We start from the raw sequence: 18,958 nt of genomic DNA on the forward strand, positions 1-18,958 counted from the left end.
ATGCCAATGCTTCCAAGGTTGGTGGGTCAGTGATATCCCTGACTCTGATTGCGGAAGAGCCCAAGTATAGGCCCGAGGCATCCCTACAGACCGCACTGAAGGATCCTTCGCTTTGGTTTCTAGAAACTCCACATCTACTCTTATCTTCATAGACCCGAGCGGAGGTGGGATCCATCTGGGAGATGGTTGTTGTTGGTTCTGTCCAGTAGGTGCTGAAGACCTCTTCGGCTTGCAATCTTCCAAATCCCTTATATACCTTTTGATGAAGTGATGTGTTGCGAGTGGACTTTGGAATATATCCTCATGTAATGCTTGTCTCCTTGAGAACCAAAGTGCCCAAAGGGTAACCGCTACATGAATGAACTCGGTGGCCTACAACATATCAATTAAGGCGAACAACCATCTCTTGGCATCAGGTTATGTGGTGTTGTTCAATGCTTTGACCAGTTCAGCATCCTCAAGAGACCAGACACACTGTGATACCATGTAGTGAAGCAGCGAATGTTGCCACGAATCCTCAACGCCGCACAGTCCACAAGACAAGCTAGTGGACATGTTTCGATGATGGCGCACATCAGCTGTAGGAATTGATTGGTGTGCAAGTCTCCATAAGAAGATCTTAACTTTGGATGGAACCTCAACTTTCCATAGTCTTTCCCAGAGCTTGGTCTCCCTCTAGTTGTTTGAGTTAGCTGGTCTACCCTCGAGCCATGCTTCTCTCCGCATCTTTGTTTCTACTAGCATCCGATAAGCTGATCTCACAGAAAAAACCCCGTTCTTCTTGTGGGTCCATGACCAGAAATCCTGGATATGCCGCGTGCATAATGGGATTGACATTATGGCTTGTGCATCGGTAGGAAGAAATACATGAGAAATCAATCCTCTGTCCCATTCAGCTCCCGACAAGATCATACCACCCACCCATTGGGGCGGGTTAGCAACTCTGCATGCAGTAGGCCGCATATTTGATGGCCTAGGGATCCAGTTGTGATCTGCTACCTCTTGAGCACTGCGTTGGTTTTCCCTTGAAGAGGAAAGGGTGATGCAGCAAAGTAGCGTAAGTATTTCCCTCAGTTTTTGAGAACCAAGGTATCAATCCAGTAGGAGAGTACACGCAAGTCCCTCGTACCTACACAAACAAATAAGAACCTCGCAACCAACGCGATAAAGGGGTTGTCAATCCCTTCACAGTCACTTACGAGAGTGAGATCTGATAGAGATAATAATAATAAGATAAATATTTTTGGTATTTTTATGATATAGATTGAAAGTAAAGATTGCAAAATAAAATAGATTGGAAACTTATACGATAAGAGATAGACCCGGGGGCCATAGGTTTCACTAGTGGCTTCTCTCAAGATATCATAAGTATTACGGTGGGTGAACAAATTACTGTCGAGCAATTGATAGAAAAGTGAATAATTATGAGAATATCTAGGCATGATCATGTATATAGGCATCACGTCCGCGACAAGTAGACCGAAACGATTCTGCATCTACTACTATTACTCCACACATCGACCGCTATCCAGCATGCATCTAGAGTATTAAGTCATAAGAACAGAGTAACGCATTAGGCAAGATGACATGATGTAGAGGGATAAACTCAAGCAATATGATGTAAACCCCATCTTTTTATCCTCCATGGCAACAATACAATACGTGCCTTGCTGCCCCTGCTGTCACTGGGAAAGGACACCGCAAGATTGAACCCAAAGCTAAGCACTTCTCCCATTGCAAGAAAGATCTAGTAGTCCAAACCAAACTGATAATTCGAAGAGACTTACAAAGATAACCAATCATACATAAAATATTTCAGAGAAGAATCAAATATTGTTCATAGATAAACTTGATCATAAACCCACAATTCATCGGATCTCGACAAACACCGCAAAAAGAGTTACATCAAATAGATATCCAAGAAGATCGAGGAGAACATTGTATTGAGATCCAAAGAGAGAGAGGAAGCCATCTAGCTAATAACTATGGACCCGAAGGTCTGTGGTAAACTACTCACACATCATGAAAGAGGCTATGGTGTTGACGTAGAAGCCTTCTGTGATCGATTCCCCCTCCGGCGGAGCTCCGGAAAAGGCCCCAAGATGGGATCTCTTGGGTACAGAAGGTTGCGGAGGTGGAAATAGGGTTTCGTGGTTCTCCTGGATGTTTTCGGGGTATGTGGATATATATAGGAGGAAGAAGTAGGTCGGTGGAGCTGCGAGGGGCCCACGAGGGTGGGGGCGCGCCCAGGGGGCAGGCGCGCCTCCCTGCCTCATGGCCGCCTCGTTTCTTTCTTGACGTCTACTCAAAGTCCCCTGGATCACGTTTGTTCCAAAAATAACTCTCCCGAAGGTTCCATTCCGTTTGGATTCCGTTTGATATTCCTTTTCTGCGAAACACTAAAATAGGCAAAAACAACAATTTGCACTGGGCCTTGGGTTAGTAGGTTAGTCCCAAAAATAATATAAAAGTGTATAAATAAGCCCATTAACATCCAAAACAGATAATATAATAGCATGGAACAATCAAAAAATATAGATACGTTAGAGACGTATCATGATCCCAGATGTTTGTTGTTTGGCCATCCCCGATGCGACAAATAAGCCCTTGCTTCATAACCTCTCTCCCCTCAAGTACTGACCTCCAAATCTGGGACGGGGTTGAACCAAGCTCAGCTTGTAAGAAATCTGAATTCGGATGGTACTTGGCCTTTAGCACCCCCGCGCTTAGGGCTTCAGGATCTTGCAAAATTTTGTATGCTTGTCTAGCCAACAGCGCCAGGTTGAAGATCTCGACATCCCGGAATCCCAAACCTCCGCAATTATTCAGCCTTGTCATAGTACTGCAACAAACCCAACTAGGTTTCTGATACGTCTCTAACGTATCTATAATTTTTGATTGCTCCATGCTATATTATCTACTGTTTTGGACTATATTGGGATTTATTTTCCACTTTTATATTATTTTTGGGACTAACCTATTAACCGCAGGCCCAACCCAGAATTGTTGTTTTTTTGCCTATTTCAGTGTTTCGGATAAACAGAATATCAAACGGAGTCCAAACGGAATAAAATCTTCGGAAACGTGATTTTCTCACCGAACGTGATCCAGGAGACTTGGACCCTACTGCAAGGGATCAAAGAGGTGGTCACGAGGGTGGGGGGCGCCCCCCTGCCTTGTGGGCCCCTTAGTGCTCCACCGACGTACTCCTTCCTCCTATATATACACACGTACCCCCAAACGATCAGAACAGGAGCCAAAACCCTAATTCCAACGCCGCAACTTTCTGTATCCACGAGATCCCATCTTGGGGCCTGTTCCGGAGCTCCGCCGGAAGAGGGCCGTCATCACGGAGGGCTTCTACATCATCCTAGCCCCTCCGATGAAGTGTGAGTAGTTTACCTCAGACCTTCGGGTCCATAGTTAGTAGCTGGATGGCTTCTTCTCTCTCTTTGAATCTCAATACAAAGTTCTCCCCCTCTCTCGTGGAGATCTATTCGATGTAATCTTCTTTTTGCGGTGTGTTTGTTGAGACCGATGAATTGTGGGTTTATGATCAAGTCTATCTATGAATAATATTTGAATCTTCTCTGAATTCTTTTATGCATGATTGGTTATCTTTGCAAGTCTCTTCGAATTATCCATTTGGTTTGGCCAACTAGATTGGTAGTTCTTGCCATGGGAGAAGTGCTTAGCTTTGGGTTTGATCTTGCAGTGTCCTTACCCAGTGACAGAAGGGGCAGCAAGGCACGTATTGTATCGTTGCCATCGAGGATAACAAGATGGGGTTTATTTCATATTGCATGAATTTATCTCTCTACATCATGTCATCTTGCTTAAGGCGTTACTCTATTTTTAACTTAATACTCTAGATGCATGTTGGATAGCGGTCGATGAGTGGAGTAATAGTAGTAGATGAAGAATCGTTTCGATCTACTTGTCACGGACGTGATGCCTGTATACATGATCATGCCTAGATATTCTCATAATTATGCACAATTCTATCAATTGCTCAACAGTAATTTGTTCACCCACCGTAGAATACTTATGCTCTTGAGAGAAGCCACTAGTGAAACCTATGGCCCCCGGGTCTATTCTCATCATATCAATCTCCATCACTTTTATATTGCTTTGCTATTTACTTTGCCTTTACTTTTTACTTTGCATCCTTATATCAAAAATACCAAAAATATTCTATCTATTAGATCTCACTCTCGTAAGTGACCGTGAAGGGCTTGACAACCCCTAATCGCGTTGGTTGCGAGTAGCTATCGCTTTGTGCAGGTACGAGGGACTTGAGCGTGGGCTCCTACTGGATTGATACCTTGGTTCTCAAAAACTGAGGGAAATACTTACGCTACTCTGCTGCATCATCCCTTCCTCTTCGGGGAAATCCAACGCAAGCTCAAGACGTAGAAGTTTCCTTTGACATTCTCGACTGCCCCACCAAAACTTTCTAATCAGTGCGTTCAAATGTTCACTGAGACCACGGGGCAATTTGAAACATGACATTGAGTACACTGGCACTGCTTGGGCAACCGATTTAATCAATACGTCCTTTCCTCCTACAGAGAGGAGTTTTTCCATCCATCCCTTTCTCTTTGCCCAAACCCTATCCTTCAAAAATTTGAAAGCCCCATTCTTGCTTGTTCCCACATCCGAAGGCATTCCCAAGTATCTCTCTGTCAAGGATTTATTCTCAATATTTTCTTCTCTGAGATTTGGGGCATCCCTTGCTGAAGAAAACGGAGGACTTTGCAAGATTTATTCTCTGGCCCGATGCATTACAATAGCTTTCCATCAAAGAAGACAACTCATTTGGTCCAGTAGCACTAGCTTTTACAAACAGCAGGCTATATCATCCGCGAAGAGCAAGTGGCTAACCGGCGGAGCCTAAGGTGCTAGTGCCACTCGAATTCCGTTCAACTGGGATGATTCATCTTGGTTTTTTAAGAGGCACGAAAGGCCCTCCGCCGCAAGTAAAAATAGGTATGGAGAAATTGGGTCTCCCTGATGGATTCCCCCTGAAGGAATAAAACCATCAAGCTTATATCCATTAAACATAACTGAAAACTTAACTGAAGATACCATTCTCATCACTGTATCAACCCACGCCTGTGCAAAACCCATCTTGGTCATGATTGCTCGAAGATAATTCCATTCCACACGGTCATAGGCCTTCATCATGTCCAATTTTACTGCACAAAATCTGTTTCTCTTGGCTTTGTTCTTCTTCATAAAATGTAAGCATTCGTAAGTAATGATAATATTATCAGTAATGAGCTGACCTGGAACAAAAGCATATTGTTCCTCAGAGATTATATCAGGCAAGATTTGCTTCAACCTGTTGGACAACACCTTTGAAGCAATTTTATAAAGCACATTGCACAAGCTTATGGGACGAAACTGGGTTAGGTTTGTGGGATCTTTAACCTTGGGTATTAGCACAAGAAGCGTTTTGTCGATTACCTCGGGGCTCTCCTCCCCAAGCAGGATCCTCAAAACCACATTCGTTACTTCAGTACCATAAAGCTCCCAATGTCTCTGGAAGCAGTGTGCCGGGTATCCATCCGGCCCCGGTACTTTTGTGGGATACATCTGGAAAATAGCATTTTTGACCTCCATGGGAGTGTACAGAGCAGTCAACCCATCATTCATCTCATTCGTGACGCTGACCGGAACTGAGTCAAGCACCACTTCCATGCCCGATGTACCTTCCAACGTAAACAAGTTTTTATAGAACTCGTTAGTTAATTGCGCCATCTCAGCCGGATCCTGGGTTAGAGAACCATCAGCCCGCTGCAAAGATTTTATCCGTTCTTTCTTCGGCGCATGCTAGCACGCCTCTGGAAGAATTTCGTGTCGCGGTCCCCGTCTGATAGCCAATCAATGCACGAACGCTGCCGCTGTTTTATCTCCTCCATATGATATAGCTCCACCAAGCGATCCGTAACTTTTATCTCTGCATGTGAGGGAGATAAGCGCCGGGGGTCATTCTGCAAAGTTCCCAACTCCTTCTTTAGTTTTTTAATTTCCTTTGAAATGTTTCCAATGGTAGCCGCACTCTACTATTGCAAAGATGTTGATAGGTCGCCCAGCTTTGTGCTTAGCTCTGTCACAGTTTGTCCCTGGGGTGCCGCTGTCCACATGCCCTCGAGGGAATCGCCAAATTCCTCATGCTTCTCCCAGTACAACTCGTACTTAAACAACTCCCTCTGGACAGACACTGGCTCACTGGGCTCCAGAGCTAGTCTGATCGGCAATGATCTGAAGCGGCGCCCGTCTCGTGAATCAGACTTGCCTGGGGATACAAAGTTGTCCACTCCGAGCTTGCCATTGCACAGTCAAGCCGGACACGGCAGTAACCCCCGCCTGACGTCTTCTTCTCAAAAGTCCATGCTTTACCATGATAGCCTAGGTCTTGAAGGACACACACGTCCATGGCTTCCCGAAATCCTTCTATCTGAGAGGACCTGCATTAACCAGCCCCAGAGTGTTCATGTTGGTGTAGAACTTCATTGAAGCCCCCAATACACAGCCACGGCAAGTTGCTTTCAGCCGTCAAGGATTTTAGCAGATCCCAAGTTTTGTATCTTTCTCCCACTTGCGCCTCGCCATACACACAAGTAAGCCTCCACTCTGAAAATTTTGAGATAGAAACAGTAGCATCTACATGACATTCGGAGTAACCAAAAACATCTAGCTTTATTCCATCATTCCAAAAAACACCAATGCCACCACTACGAACCAAACTACCAACATCATAAGAGTGATTAAAACCTAAAGTACCAGCAAGATTTTTGACACATGCTTTAGATATATGAGTTTCTACTATGCATAGCACTGTCGAGGCAAATTGCTTCGCTAGGTCGCGAAGCTCACGAATTGTCGCAGCTTTGCCCACACTACGACAATTCCAACATAGAAGATTCATTGTGCGTGCCGATCCTTCCCTCGGGAGGTCGCCAATTTTGCTTCATTTTGTTTTTCACTTGCTGGTACTTTCTTCCCATTATTCTTCTCAGCACTTGTCCTGATTATCTTCGGATCCTGCTTTGACGATGGGCTGGCAGGGATCGCTGGAGGGGGCAGAGCTAGTATGGTCTCTTTTGCCGACATTACCGTCCCAGCACCGTCCATTGGTTCAAACAGTTCAGAGGCGCACTTCCTGTTCGCATCTTCAGCATGCTGCATCTCCAGGTCCATATCCTGCTCCAGGTCCTCCTTATGATATGTTCCAGGCTGGTTGCTTGCTCGGCCTCCGGAGCGTCCACCCCGACGACCACCGCGCCTTCCACGGCCACGGCCGCCACCCGGTCCTTGACCCACACGCATGTTCCAGGTTGCCCTGAGTTCCTTGAAAAACAGAGCTGATGGGGCATGTATTCCATTGCCATGTTCCTTGAAGATGTGGCCCAGATGTCCACACACCGCACACCAATCCGGGAGCCTTTCATACTTCACCAAAAAAAATCTGCCTTTCTCCTCCCTGGATCATTGAGACCGCGTTCTTCAGGGGCTTGTAAACATTGATCTTCACCCAGACCCGGTAAAAATTCCCGGCAAAATCTTGAGTGATTGGTTCCGCAAACAAGACTTCTCCCACCTTTGCTGCTAGGGCATCGACCAGGTGTGCATACTTATCCGGAACGTCATGAATTTGGATCCATATATCAATCGTGTCGAGCTTCACCATGGTAGGTTTCGTGACACCATCATAGGGAACCAGCACCACCGTGTTGCCCCTAAAATTCCAGGGGCCCTCTTGCATGCTCGTTCCCAGTCGCCTAGGCAAAACAACTGAAGAGAATACATATTTTCCTCCAGCGGGCGAAACTTGACGTCATGAGCTAGATCCCATGCAGCCCGCATATTCTTGAAAAACTAGGTTTGGCTATAGGGTTTATCGATGTGAACCCTAGCCAGCGCCACCCACCTTGTAGCATCTGGTGGCGCATCCTTCTCGTCGTACACCACATCATCAAGATCCTCCTCCCGCAGGCCAAGCTTGGCCATCATCCTTTCCACTTCGGTAGCAGTGTTCGGTCCAGAAGACCCAGATCCATTTGCCGCCATAATCGAAAAAACTTGCCCGAGGAAACTCAGATCGGGCGATAAGCTTGGGGGGAACCCTATCTCTCTTTTCTTCCCAGGACACCGATCAAGGCCTCGCGGCCCTAATCCTTTAGTCAAGGGAGATCGGAGCAAGGAAGGTCAAGAAACTCGACGGCAGCGACAGTAAAATCGGAGCCCACGTCCACAACGAAAACAACTGGCCCATCTTCCTTTAGCAAGCCCAGCCCAGCCCAGCCCAACTCGCGTATAGACTTGAGCCCAAAATGAGCCCATCGGGTGACAGTAAAATCGCTCACCTTTTTCTTCCAGGAGGGGAGGTCTGGACTCTGGACTGAGCAGTTGGTTCGCTGCTGCAAATTGTGCCGCTCACGCCGACGAGCATCTCCTCCCACCGTCGCCTCAATCTCCGGTGCCAGGTTCGGATCGATCGACCCCTCCCCCCCTTCTCCTCCCCGTTTCAGTCTGCGCGCCGGCGCCTGCTTCTCGTAGATCTGGGGCGGCCTTAGCTCGCGGGTTCGTGCCTACGCCGTTCCTGTTTACCCACTCGCATGGCGGCGGCGGCGTAGATCTGCTCGCCCGAGGCGCTCCCGTGCCACGATTCGGGAGTGGTTTTTGATTCTAGGGTCGAGCCGAGCAAATGTTTGAGCGACGCTGGGAGCAGCTCCAGTGCCACTGTTCAAGATTTGTCGCTGATTTAGTTTCTTATAAGAACTCGTTTGCTGATCTAGGTGGCACGTGCTTAGCCATCCATGCTTCTAACTCGCGCACGTTAGATTTAGCCTTTGCATTTGGCATGCCTGATTGGCGCAATGCAAGATGCGCCGTTACCGCTGATGGATGCCGCCTTTTCCTAGTTCCCCGAGGTTTTGTTTGCGAGCATCTCCCTGGGGCATGGGCATTTTATTTCTATTCTCTCTGGCAGAAATTCCCCAAATATGTTTGTTGTCTGTTTGCTTATTATTGTTTCATGATGGATGGTAAAAGAACGACTATGAATTGGTTTATTATTTCATCTAGCACCTTTGGCCAGACATTCTTTCATTCTGAAGTAGGCGTATGTTATGCTGCTTACAGAGAAATATCAAGTTATCAACTAGCCATATTGTAGTCTTGTGATCAATGGAAGCCCCTCAGCAAGCTCCATGATTGGCCTGCCAATGGCACCTTGATGAGGAGCTACAAGGACCTTGCTGCCAGTCTTATTTTACTCTCTGATCCTCCTTGAGGCTTAGCTTATCCTGGGCGTGTTTTGTGCTCTTGCCCCAGCATGGCCTTTTTTTTTAACCCTGTTTGAACCTTTCTTTGCTGTTGAACTTCTGTGCTCGGATGAACTTGGTTGTGTGTGGTCGTTTGCTTTATTTATCGATAAAGCGGGGTAATAGCCTTTTTTGGTAGTCTTATGTTTATTTGGTGCTGATGTATTTGCTTGGCATATGACCTATAGGCTATAGTTAGAGGAACTGACTGTTGATGTTCTTCCTTTTGGTTTCAGGTGTTAGGCAGAGGTTGCTGGGAACTGGCAATCATGGCCAAGGGCTGGATATTCTCTGCTTTGCTGGTGCTGTTTCTTGTGATGGCTCCTGCTTGTGAGGCGTTCTACTTGCCAGGTAGTTACATGCACACGTACCGGCAAGGCGAGGAGATAGGAGCAAAGGTGAACTCGCTCACATCCATCGAGACAGAACTGCCTTTCAGCTACTACAGCCTCCCATACTGCCGTCCTAAGGGTGGGATAAAGAAGAGTGCTGAAAATCTGGGGGAGCTCCTTATGGGTGACCAGATTGATAATTCCCCTTACCGTTTCCATGTCAATGTCAATGAATCGCTCTACCTGTGTACCACGAGCCCACTTGATGAGGATGATGTGAAGCTCCTCAAGCAGCGAAGTCAGGACCTCTACCAGGTGAACATGATTCTTGACAATCTTCCTGTGAGGAGGTTTACCGAGCAGAATGGAATGACCATTCAGTGGACAGGCTATCCAGTTGGTTATACCCCAGAAGGTACCTCCGATGTCTACATCATTAATCACCTGAAATTTAAAGTCTTGGTCCATAAATATGAAGGAGGTAAAGTGAGGGTCGTTGGAACTGGGGAAGGAATGGAAGTGATCTCAGAATCTGACACTGACACTGATGCCAAGTCTGGGTATGAGATAGTGGGATTTGAGGTTGTCCCATGCAGTGTGAAGCGTGATCCTGAAGCCATGTCGAAGCTTACGATGTATGAAAAGGTTGATTCTGTGAGCTGCCCTGTGGAGTTGGAGAAATCTCAAATGATCAGGGAGAAGGAGCAGATTACTTTTACATACGAGGTTGAATTTGTAAACAGTGACATCAGATGGCCATCACGGTGGGATGCATACCTGAAGATGGAGGGTGCGAAAATTCACTGGTTCTCAATTATGAACTCGTTGATGGTAATACTGTTCTTGGCTGGCATTGTTTTTGTCATATTATTGCGGACAGTGAGGAGGGACTTGACTAGATATGAGGAGCTGGATAAGGAGTCCCAAGCTCAGATGAATGAGGAGCTCTCTGGGTGGAAGCTGGTTGTTGGAGATGTTTTCAGAGAGCCAACCTCATCAAAGCTGTTCTGTGTTATGATTGGTGACGGAGTACAAATTCTGGGTATGGCGATTGTCACCATTTTCTTTGCCACCTTTGGATTCATGTCTCCTGCGTCTAGAGGAATGCTGTTAACAGGGATGATATTCCTTTATATGCTACTTGGAATTTTGGCCGGATATGCTGCTGTCAGGCTCTGGAGGACTGTAAAAGGAACTTCTGAGGGATGGAGGTCTGTCTCCTGGTCAACTGCCTGTTTCTTCCCTGGCATTGTCTTCATTGTCCTCACTGTATTGAACTTCATGCTGTGGTCAAGAAATAGTACTGGAGCCCTTCCCATTTCACTTTTCTTCACTCTTCTCTCCTTGTGGTTCTGTATCTCGGTGCCACTTACCCTTCTAGGTGGTTTCCTTGGAACAAGGGCTGAGCCAATTGAATTCCCCGTTCGAACCAATCAAATACCAAGAGAAATCCCTTCAAAGAATTACTCATGGCTCCTCATATTTGGTGCTGGAACTCTACCTTTCGGAACACTCTTCATTGAGCTCTTCTTCATTCTCTCAAGCATCTGGCTCGGAAGGTTCTATTATGTGTTTGGGTTCCTCCTTGTTGTGCTCCTTCTGCTGGTTGTGGTATGCGCTGAGGTATCTGTTGTTCTTACGTACATGCACCTCTGTGCTGAGGACTGGAGGTGGTGGTGGAAAGCTTTCTTTGCCTCTGGAGCAGTGGCATTTTATGTGTTCCTCTACTCTATCAACTACTTGGTGTTTGATCTGAGAAGCTTGAGTGGGCCAGTTTCTGCTACGCTCTATATTGGATACGCTTTCATTGTCTCTCTTGCCATCATGCTAGCTACTGGGACTGTTGGGTTCCTGACATCATTCTCTTTTGTTCACTACCTTTTCTCGAATGTCAAGATTGATTGAAGGCAAATCTCCAAGGAGTCAAGGACTGTACACAGTGCTTTGATCTGGCATCGGAAGGCCATCTACACGGTTGTGCCATTCTTAATGTAGCATATTACTGAGAGTCTTGATACTGTTGTACTACGATACATCTGGTATGTTCTAGTAGATGTGATTTTTAAGCTTGTAATATTTTCTCTTCTCTTTGCTGCAACATTCGTTGATGCAAATGTTCTCTTAAAATCATGAATTTTGCCACGCCCTTGCACCTTGTGCAATTGTTTGTTCCATTTTTCTCTTTTCCAAGATAGGTTTGTCACGGGAGATTTATTTTTATCTATGCAGTGTAATAGATCTGTGCAAAATTGTGTTTCTCATGGACGCTAGTTTTTGCTTTTCTGACTTGCGTATTTGCCCAAGATTCTGTATGTCATAATCCAGCCTTTCCTAATTAGGCATGGTAATTATAGGTGAAGTGCTTTATGTTATTATTCCTTTTTGACTGTCAGTGGCATGTTCTAGTTACTCCAGCTTTCATTAGGTTGCTCCTCTGTTCAGTCACTTTACTTGAGTTAAAGTTGATTCTGAAATCTGTATGGCAGTTCCATTATTCTGAAGTTCACATTACTTGATGCTTTCGCATATCGCACCATAATTTTGACGGTTCTATGCCCATATCGCCCCGTTTCTTTTTCCCCCTTTTCGCTGATGCATAATGTTCAAAGGTAGGTAGTGTTGGAGTATGATGTCCGACCCTCTCCCATAGTTCGGACTTTTGGATGAGTTGGCTGGAGCATGAATTCAATAGTTAGTCCCGAGAACACTACTCGGTACCGCATTAATGAAATCTGATGTGCAGATATTGCCTAGTTATTTGCTTGAATCTAGAGCATCTCAGTGCAATCTTTGTTGGCTACTAGTAATAATAGTCTAATAGGTAGTGGTACTAGTAAACCATTTGTGCTTACCCGTGACAGTGAAATGGCGGATGTATCTCTTTTTGCCTTGCAAAAAGAACATGGGAGGCGCTGTCAGAAAAACGTCTTACATTTTGAGATAGAGGGATTATACGGTTGGGTGGCTCCAAGGAGATTTGGCACACACCATCCAGGATCCTTGGTCACTCGCCCTTCACCATTTTCTGTACCTATAGCAGTTGAAACTTCAGTTCACCTGGAAGGTGATTCGCTTTATTCAGTGACCGGTGGTGTTGATCTAGTGAACTTTTGCCTTGTTTTCGTCTGGAAGGAGGTCGCATTCGTTGCTGTTTGTGTTGCTGCTGCACCGAATTGTTTCCCCCTTTGACGTTGTGCTGTTCCTCTCAGTCACACCCATCCGAACAAACTGAACTAAACTGCACCAGAAACCTGACGCCGATGCGTGCAGCTATAATTCAGTTTCACACGTCCATCATCTTCCACCACAGTCCTGCTCCTCCTGTACTTGGTTACGCTCCCCTGCAACTTCAGAGTTACATCGATCAGAGTAAGGGCCATATGTACTGAAATCCTAGTAGTACATGACAAATTTTGGCATGTGGATGCTCCTTGCTTTCGATGCATACTGTTGCCGGTCTTTCTGACAAGCGTGACTAGGTAGTGTTCTCTCCAAGGAACGTGCTCCTTTTTCTTCCTGAAGGCAACGTGTCCCTTTTCGTGCGTCGTGCTCATGCAGCGCAGCTCACCCTCCTCCCATTTTTCTAAAAAATAATGGAAACTTCGTTTTCATCGGTGGATCGTCGTCGGTTCGTTCGTCGGTTGATGTCGCGGCTTCTTCACACCAACCCGGCCCCTTTTCTTTTCTCCACCAGACATGTACGCACGAGCACGACGATGATTGTCTGCTAAGAAATGCAGAGGATTTATTGATGAGCGGCAGGTGGCCGATGCGAGGAAAGTAGCACCCCGCGCGAGGTTGGGACGTGCTACTGGGATCGATCGTGAACCGTTTTTAAATTTGTACTTGTATATTTTTGGCTCGGGAAAGGGGGTGTGAGTGGCAAGCAAGCAAGCCATCACGACGGCAGGTTGGAGATCGCATCTGCGCGGCTGGACGGGCCATCGGAGGAGCGCATCTGAGTTCTATACACAGGTTTTCGGTCGTTCATCGTCGATCCCACATTTCTGGTGGGTGGTTGTCGTCTTGTTTATACTACGTAAAAACATTTTACAAACGGGGGGATCTGTCACTCAACGTCTCACCGAAAAATCATGACTGCAAAGGTCCTAGAGCCATGCAGGTACGCCCTCCGTAAAGAAATATAACTAACAACGTTTAGATCACTAGAGTAGTACGGATTAGACAAACGAAGTGCCAAAATCTCAGATGCACCGGTCCATTGGAGTGGCAAATCCTCTCGCCTTCGTGCTACCAGTTGCGGCATTACTTTTTTTTTCTTCTGGAACGAAAATGCCACCTGTATTTTCGAAAAGAAAAAGGCGCCGCGATTGCCTGCGTGCTGCCGGGTGGGAAGCTGCAGTATTCCTTCCGGAATCTACTACCGTGTAGGAGTATTCGTCCGCGTTGGCGTCTTGCAGCAGCTTCCAAGTTCCAAGGGTCAGAACTCAGAACCGTACCAACCTTTTTTTTTTAAAAAAAAAAGAGAGGAGAGAGCCGTACCAACCCCACCGACGGTCCAGATCTGAAACGGGAGACCGATACGAGGCAGCAGCACAACCGTATTGTACTACACGAGCACATGCCGCACAGCCCCATTTTGGCGTCTTGGCTGGCCCACATGTCACTCTCCCGGACCCGGTTAGGCTCCCCGCCAACCTGCCCACCCCACCCGGGTCAAACCGGGACCAAATGGCCACACGCACTACGTGTAGACTGTAGACCAAACCAGCGGCGGGGCCCACATCGAGCCGAACCCCGGGCCCCGGCCTGGAGCACCAAACCGGTCCCCGACCTACCCACCCACCTAGCAAACGCTCAAATCTCCCCCAAAAATACAAATTTCCCCCAAATTCAAACGGCACGGGGCGGTGAATTCGAGAGGAAACAAATCAAAAACCGCGCCGAGTGGCGCGTGCGTGTGTGTGCTGGAAGGTGGGAGCAGTATAAGATTGGCGGGTTCGTGCCGCGTCTGGGCCTCGCCTCGATTTTGCCGGCCGAGCGTTTACTTGCCTGCTGTATTCTTCTCTTTCTCCTCCTCGATCTCGAGGGCGGACGGAGAGATAGAGAGAGGCCTGGTCTCGGGGTCGGGAGCGCCCATGTTTTGACCTCGCCCGGGTCGCCTCCTCGTCCTCGCCCCGCGATCCAGATCTGAGGTGAGCGCCCCTTCCCTCTCCCCACGCTCCTCCCCCATTTCCTTCTTCCTCCCTGCGTAATTCGCCCTTCCGGGCGGCCGGATCTGGATCCTCTGCCTCCGGCGCTGGGTCACAGTAGAGCGGGATCCGTGTCGCCTCGTCGGGCTGTCTGTCTGTCTGTCGGTATAGTTCGTTTTTCTTCACCTGTTATTGTAGTCGATCTCAGGGGATTGCGATCATGCTCGTTCTCCCCGTCCCCGGTGGTTTTTGCTCTCAGTTTCAGAGGATCGGTCGATCACGTGTTTCTGTTGCTTGCTAGGCCTCCAGCTCCGGGTGTAGGAGTATCGGTCCTTACTTGGTAGTAGATCATCTGTGTTCGATTTCGTGCATGCACGTTGGCGATTAATAGCTGAGTAGTACTCTGTTCGATGCAAATGCGTCCGTCTTTAATTATGCGTTTAGTTGCTATCTCCTCATGATTATATCAACGAGACAAAAAAAAAGGATGACGATTCTTTGAAATGAATTGATCCGTGTTTCGTTTCTACAATTTGCTTCAGGTGGAATTCTTGGTTGGTCGATCAGAGGAATTTGGTGTCGCCATGCTGCCCAAGATGCCGTCAGGCCGGTGGATCTCGGCTTCCCTGCTGGTCATTCTCCTGAGCCTGCACCCCATCGCCGACGCCTTCTACCTCCCGGGCACCTTCATGCACACCTACGAAGCCGGTGAAACGATCGCGGCCAAGGTCAACTCGCTCACGTCCATCGAGACCGAGCTGCCCTTCAGCTACTACAGCCTCCCCTACTGCAAGCCCCAGGAAGGTGTCAAGAAGAGCGCCGAGAACCTCGGCGAGGTCCTCATGGGTGACCAGATCGACAACTCGCCGTACCACTTCCACGTCAACGTCAACGAGTCGCTGTACCTTTGCACCACCGACCCGCTCACCAAGGAGCAGGCCGAGCTGTTGAAGAACCGGGCGCGGAATCTGTACCAGGTCAACATGATCCTCGACAACCTGCCGGTCATGAGGTTCACCGAGCAGAATGGGATGACGATCCAGTGGACTGGGTACCCGGTCGGGTACAACCCCATGGGGAGCAGCGAGGATTATATCATTAACCATCTCAAGTTCAGGGTTTTGGTTCATCCGTACCAGGCGCAAGGTGATGTTGTGGTCACGAGTGAGGATGGTGTTGCTATGGTTGAGTCTGACCGCAAGAGCGGCTTCCAGATCGTTGGTTTTGAGGTTGTTCCTTGCAGTGTCAAGCGTGATCCTGCAGCCATGGCCAAGCTCAAGATGTATGAGAAGGTTGAGTCTGTGAACTGCCCGTTGGAGCTCGAGAAATCTCAGGTGATCCGTGAGAAGGAGCAGATTACATTTACCTATGAGGTTGAGTATGTCAAGAGCAACATCAAGTGGCCGTCAAGGTGGGATGCCTACTTGAAGATGGATGGTGCTAAGGTGCACTGGTTCTCAATCATGAACTCCATGATGGTTGTCTTCTTCTTGGCCGGTATTGTGTTTGTCATATTCTTGAGGACTGTCCGAAGGGATCTGACACGTTATGAGGAGATGGACAAAGAAGCCCAAGCTCAGATGAATGAGGAGCTTTCAGGATGGAAGCTTGTTGTAGGTGATGTCTTCAGGGAGCCCTGCTGCTCAAAGCTGCTGTGTGTTATGGTCGCTGATGGTATCCAGATCACCGGCATGGCAGTCGTTACAATCGTGTTTGCTGCTCTGGGTTTTCTCTCACCTGCTTCCAGGGGAATGCTCTTGACCGGAATGATCATCCTCTACCTCTTCCTTGGAATTATTGCTGGATATGTTGGTGTCCGTCTCTGGAGGACCATCAAACAATCCACAGACGGGTGGAAATCTGTCGCTTGGCTGACCTCCTGCTTCTTCCCTGGCATTGTTTTCATCATCTTGACGGTGCTGAACTCCATCCTGTGGGGTAAGAAGAGCACTGGAGCTTTACCCATTTCACTCTTCTTCACCCTCTTGGCCCTGTGGTTCTGCATCTCCGTGCCACTCACTCTTATTGGAGGCTTGCTAGGCACACGGGCTGCAAGCATAGAATTCCCTGTCCGTACCAACCAAATCCCAAGAGAGATCCCTGAGCGCAAGTTCCCTTCATGGCTCCTTGTGCTCGGTGCAGGAACATTGCCTTTCGGCACCCTTTTCATTGAGCTCTTCTTCATCCTTTCTAGCATCTGGCTGGGGAGGTTCTACTATGTATTCGGCTTCCTGTTCATCGTCCTCTTCCTGTTGGTCATAGTCTGTGGTGAGGTTTCTTTGGTCCTGACCTACATGCACCTCTGTGTTGAGGACTGGAAGTGGTGGTGGAAAGCCTTCTTTGCCTCTGGCTCCGTTGCGTTCTTCGTCTTCCTATACTCCATCAACTACCTGGTGTTCGACCTCAGGAGCCTGAGCGGGCCAGTCTCCGCGACACTCTACCTGGGCTACTCCTTGATCATGGCATTTGCCATCATGCTGTCAACTGGCGCCATCGGCTTCTTGCTCTCGTTCTACTTCGTCCACTACCTCTTCTCGTCCGTCAAGATTGACTAGAAGCCCCCTGGAGTAGTGTCACCTGATTCTGGTGATAGTTATCCCTTAGAAACACAAACACAAATAACTGTCAAACTGAAAAATGGAAACATATGTCGATTTACATGGCTTAGCACAGTTACTCCAGCTTATGTTTACTTCTTAGACATGTTTGTAATGCTTCGTCTATGTTCTCTTGCCTTTTTTTGTAATAGTATTATGTTTTGCTTGCTCTGGGCGTTTGTGAGCAGCAAATTTTGTTATCGGGGACTTGTTGAAATATGAAATGGGCAAATTTGATTACAGCTCCTTGTGATCTGTTTTGACGTTTTAGTGCTGGTGAGGTGTGTTGCTACACATGTTCGAAAAATTTGTAACCAGATTGTCCTGTTGTAGGCTGGGCAGTTTTACACTGCCACCTGGGTATGCTGTTGATCATTGGCTTCTCGTGTTCTTTTCTTTTTTTGAAACTGGGAGCTTCTCGTGTTCTGAAGTTTGAATCAGTTCTACTTTGTCTCGGTGATTGTTTCTTGTCTGTGTTATGGTATCCACATGTTTGTTTTAGCGAAACCACGATCTTTGTGGTTGTTGGTGTGTACAAGTGTACTATCTTTGCGGTGCCACTTAGGATAATTGTAGCTTTAAAGTTGAATGCAACGAACATATTGTAATATGATTGCTCATGAATTGGTTTAGTTTGCAAGATGAAATGTCCACTCTGCGGTTTGGCGGCTAGCTTCTCTGATTTGCATTGAGGATCTCCTCATATTTGATTGTAATCATATCCTTAACCAATAAAGCTCCCATTTATCAGGAAAAAGAACTTAGTACTTAAACTTAGTACTTAGTACAATTTTGTATTAAAGTTGGTACAAAGTTGATGCACTTATTTTGGGCCAGAGGAGTACAAGTTAGTGGGACTGGCTGTGAGATCTGACGGCTTGCCATTGTCAAAGTTTAGCTTTGAACCAAACAAACACCTAAACGCAAAATGTATGAACTAATTGCCGAGAACCAAAGAGTTCCCATGTTGTATTGTTCGAACGCCTACGTTTTGTAGGTCTGTGCAGGAAAAATGATTGATCGGTACAGGTAGACCTAGCACTATATTTGGACACCTGCACGTTGCCCACGAGTGTCGCACGACGCAACCACCATTTTATTTTAAAATTAGAAATACCAGTTCCTCTTGTTTCTTCAGTAGATAGAATCCAGTACTAGATCGGTTTTTCATATGCTCACAAAGCCACCAGTGCATGGAACGGTAGAGGACATAACTGACAAATGAGGGTCATATATGTCACAAATGCCTTTGTGTCTGCTTGCGGTCCACAAAATGATGTGGTGGACTCTGGATCTGGAGTTTGGGAGAGCCGGCGCATAGAAGAATATCATCGTTGAGCGCAAGACAGCGCACGGTATGAGTGCACCTTGCTCGTACCGTCCGGCGTAACACACGCGCAGCGCTCTCTCGACTGGCGCGCTAACACCAGTGAAAACTCGCGTCTGTTCTGGCCGGGCATGAATGCAGCACTGCCTCTCTCGAGCGATGCTGACCGTTTCGGACGGGAAGCAAGCGCGAGCGAGTGAGGATTTTTGATGGGTCA

General features: G+C 47.3%; 2 protein-coding genes across 3 annotated transcripts; both read left to right on the plus strand.

Moving 5' to 3' along the window:
* The first annotated feature begins 8,339 nt into the window (after positions 1-8,339).
* On the plus strand, positions 8,340-11,806 carry LOC125514425 (transmembrane 9 superfamily member 12). Its single transcript, XM_048679750.2, has 2 exons — positions 8,340-8,492; positions 9,569-11,806. The coding sequence occupies exon 2, from the start codon at positions 9,602-9,604 to the stop codon at positions 11,567-11,569; it is 1,968 nt and encodes a 655-aa protein (XP_048535707.2). The 5' UTR covers positions 8,340-8,492; positions 9,569-9,601; the 3' UTR covers positions 11,570-11,806.
* A 2,773-nt stretch (positions 11,807-14,579) lies between these two features.
* On the plus strand, positions 14,580-17,654 carry LOC125514426 (transmembrane 9 superfamily member 12). Of its 2 annotated transcripts, none has more exons than XM_048679751.2 (2): positions 14,580-14,820; positions 15,360-17,654. In XM_048679751.2, exon 2 carries the CDS (start codon positions 15,402-15,404, stop codon positions 17,370-17,372), a length of 1,971 nt encoding a protein of 656 aa, XP_048535708.1. In that variant the 5' UTR covers positions 14,580-14,820; positions 15,360-15,401; the 3' UTR covers positions 17,373-17,654. The 2 variants fall into 2 exon arrangements, with proteins under 2 accessions (XP_048535708.1, XP_048535709.1); XM_048679752.2 differs by lacking the exon at positions 14,580-14,820 and adding an exon at positions 14,837-14,982.
* Positions 17,655-18,958: the final 1,304 nt, after the last annotated feature.

This window comes from Triticum urartu, chromosome 6A (genome assembly GCF_056163025.1).
Source record: "Triticum urartu cultivar PI428250 chromosome 6A, HENAU_Tu73, whole genome shotgun sequence".
In the NCBI taxonomy this organism is placed as follows: Eukaryota; Viridiplantae; Streptophyta; class Magnoliopsida; order Poales; family Poaceae; genus Triticum; species Triticum urartu.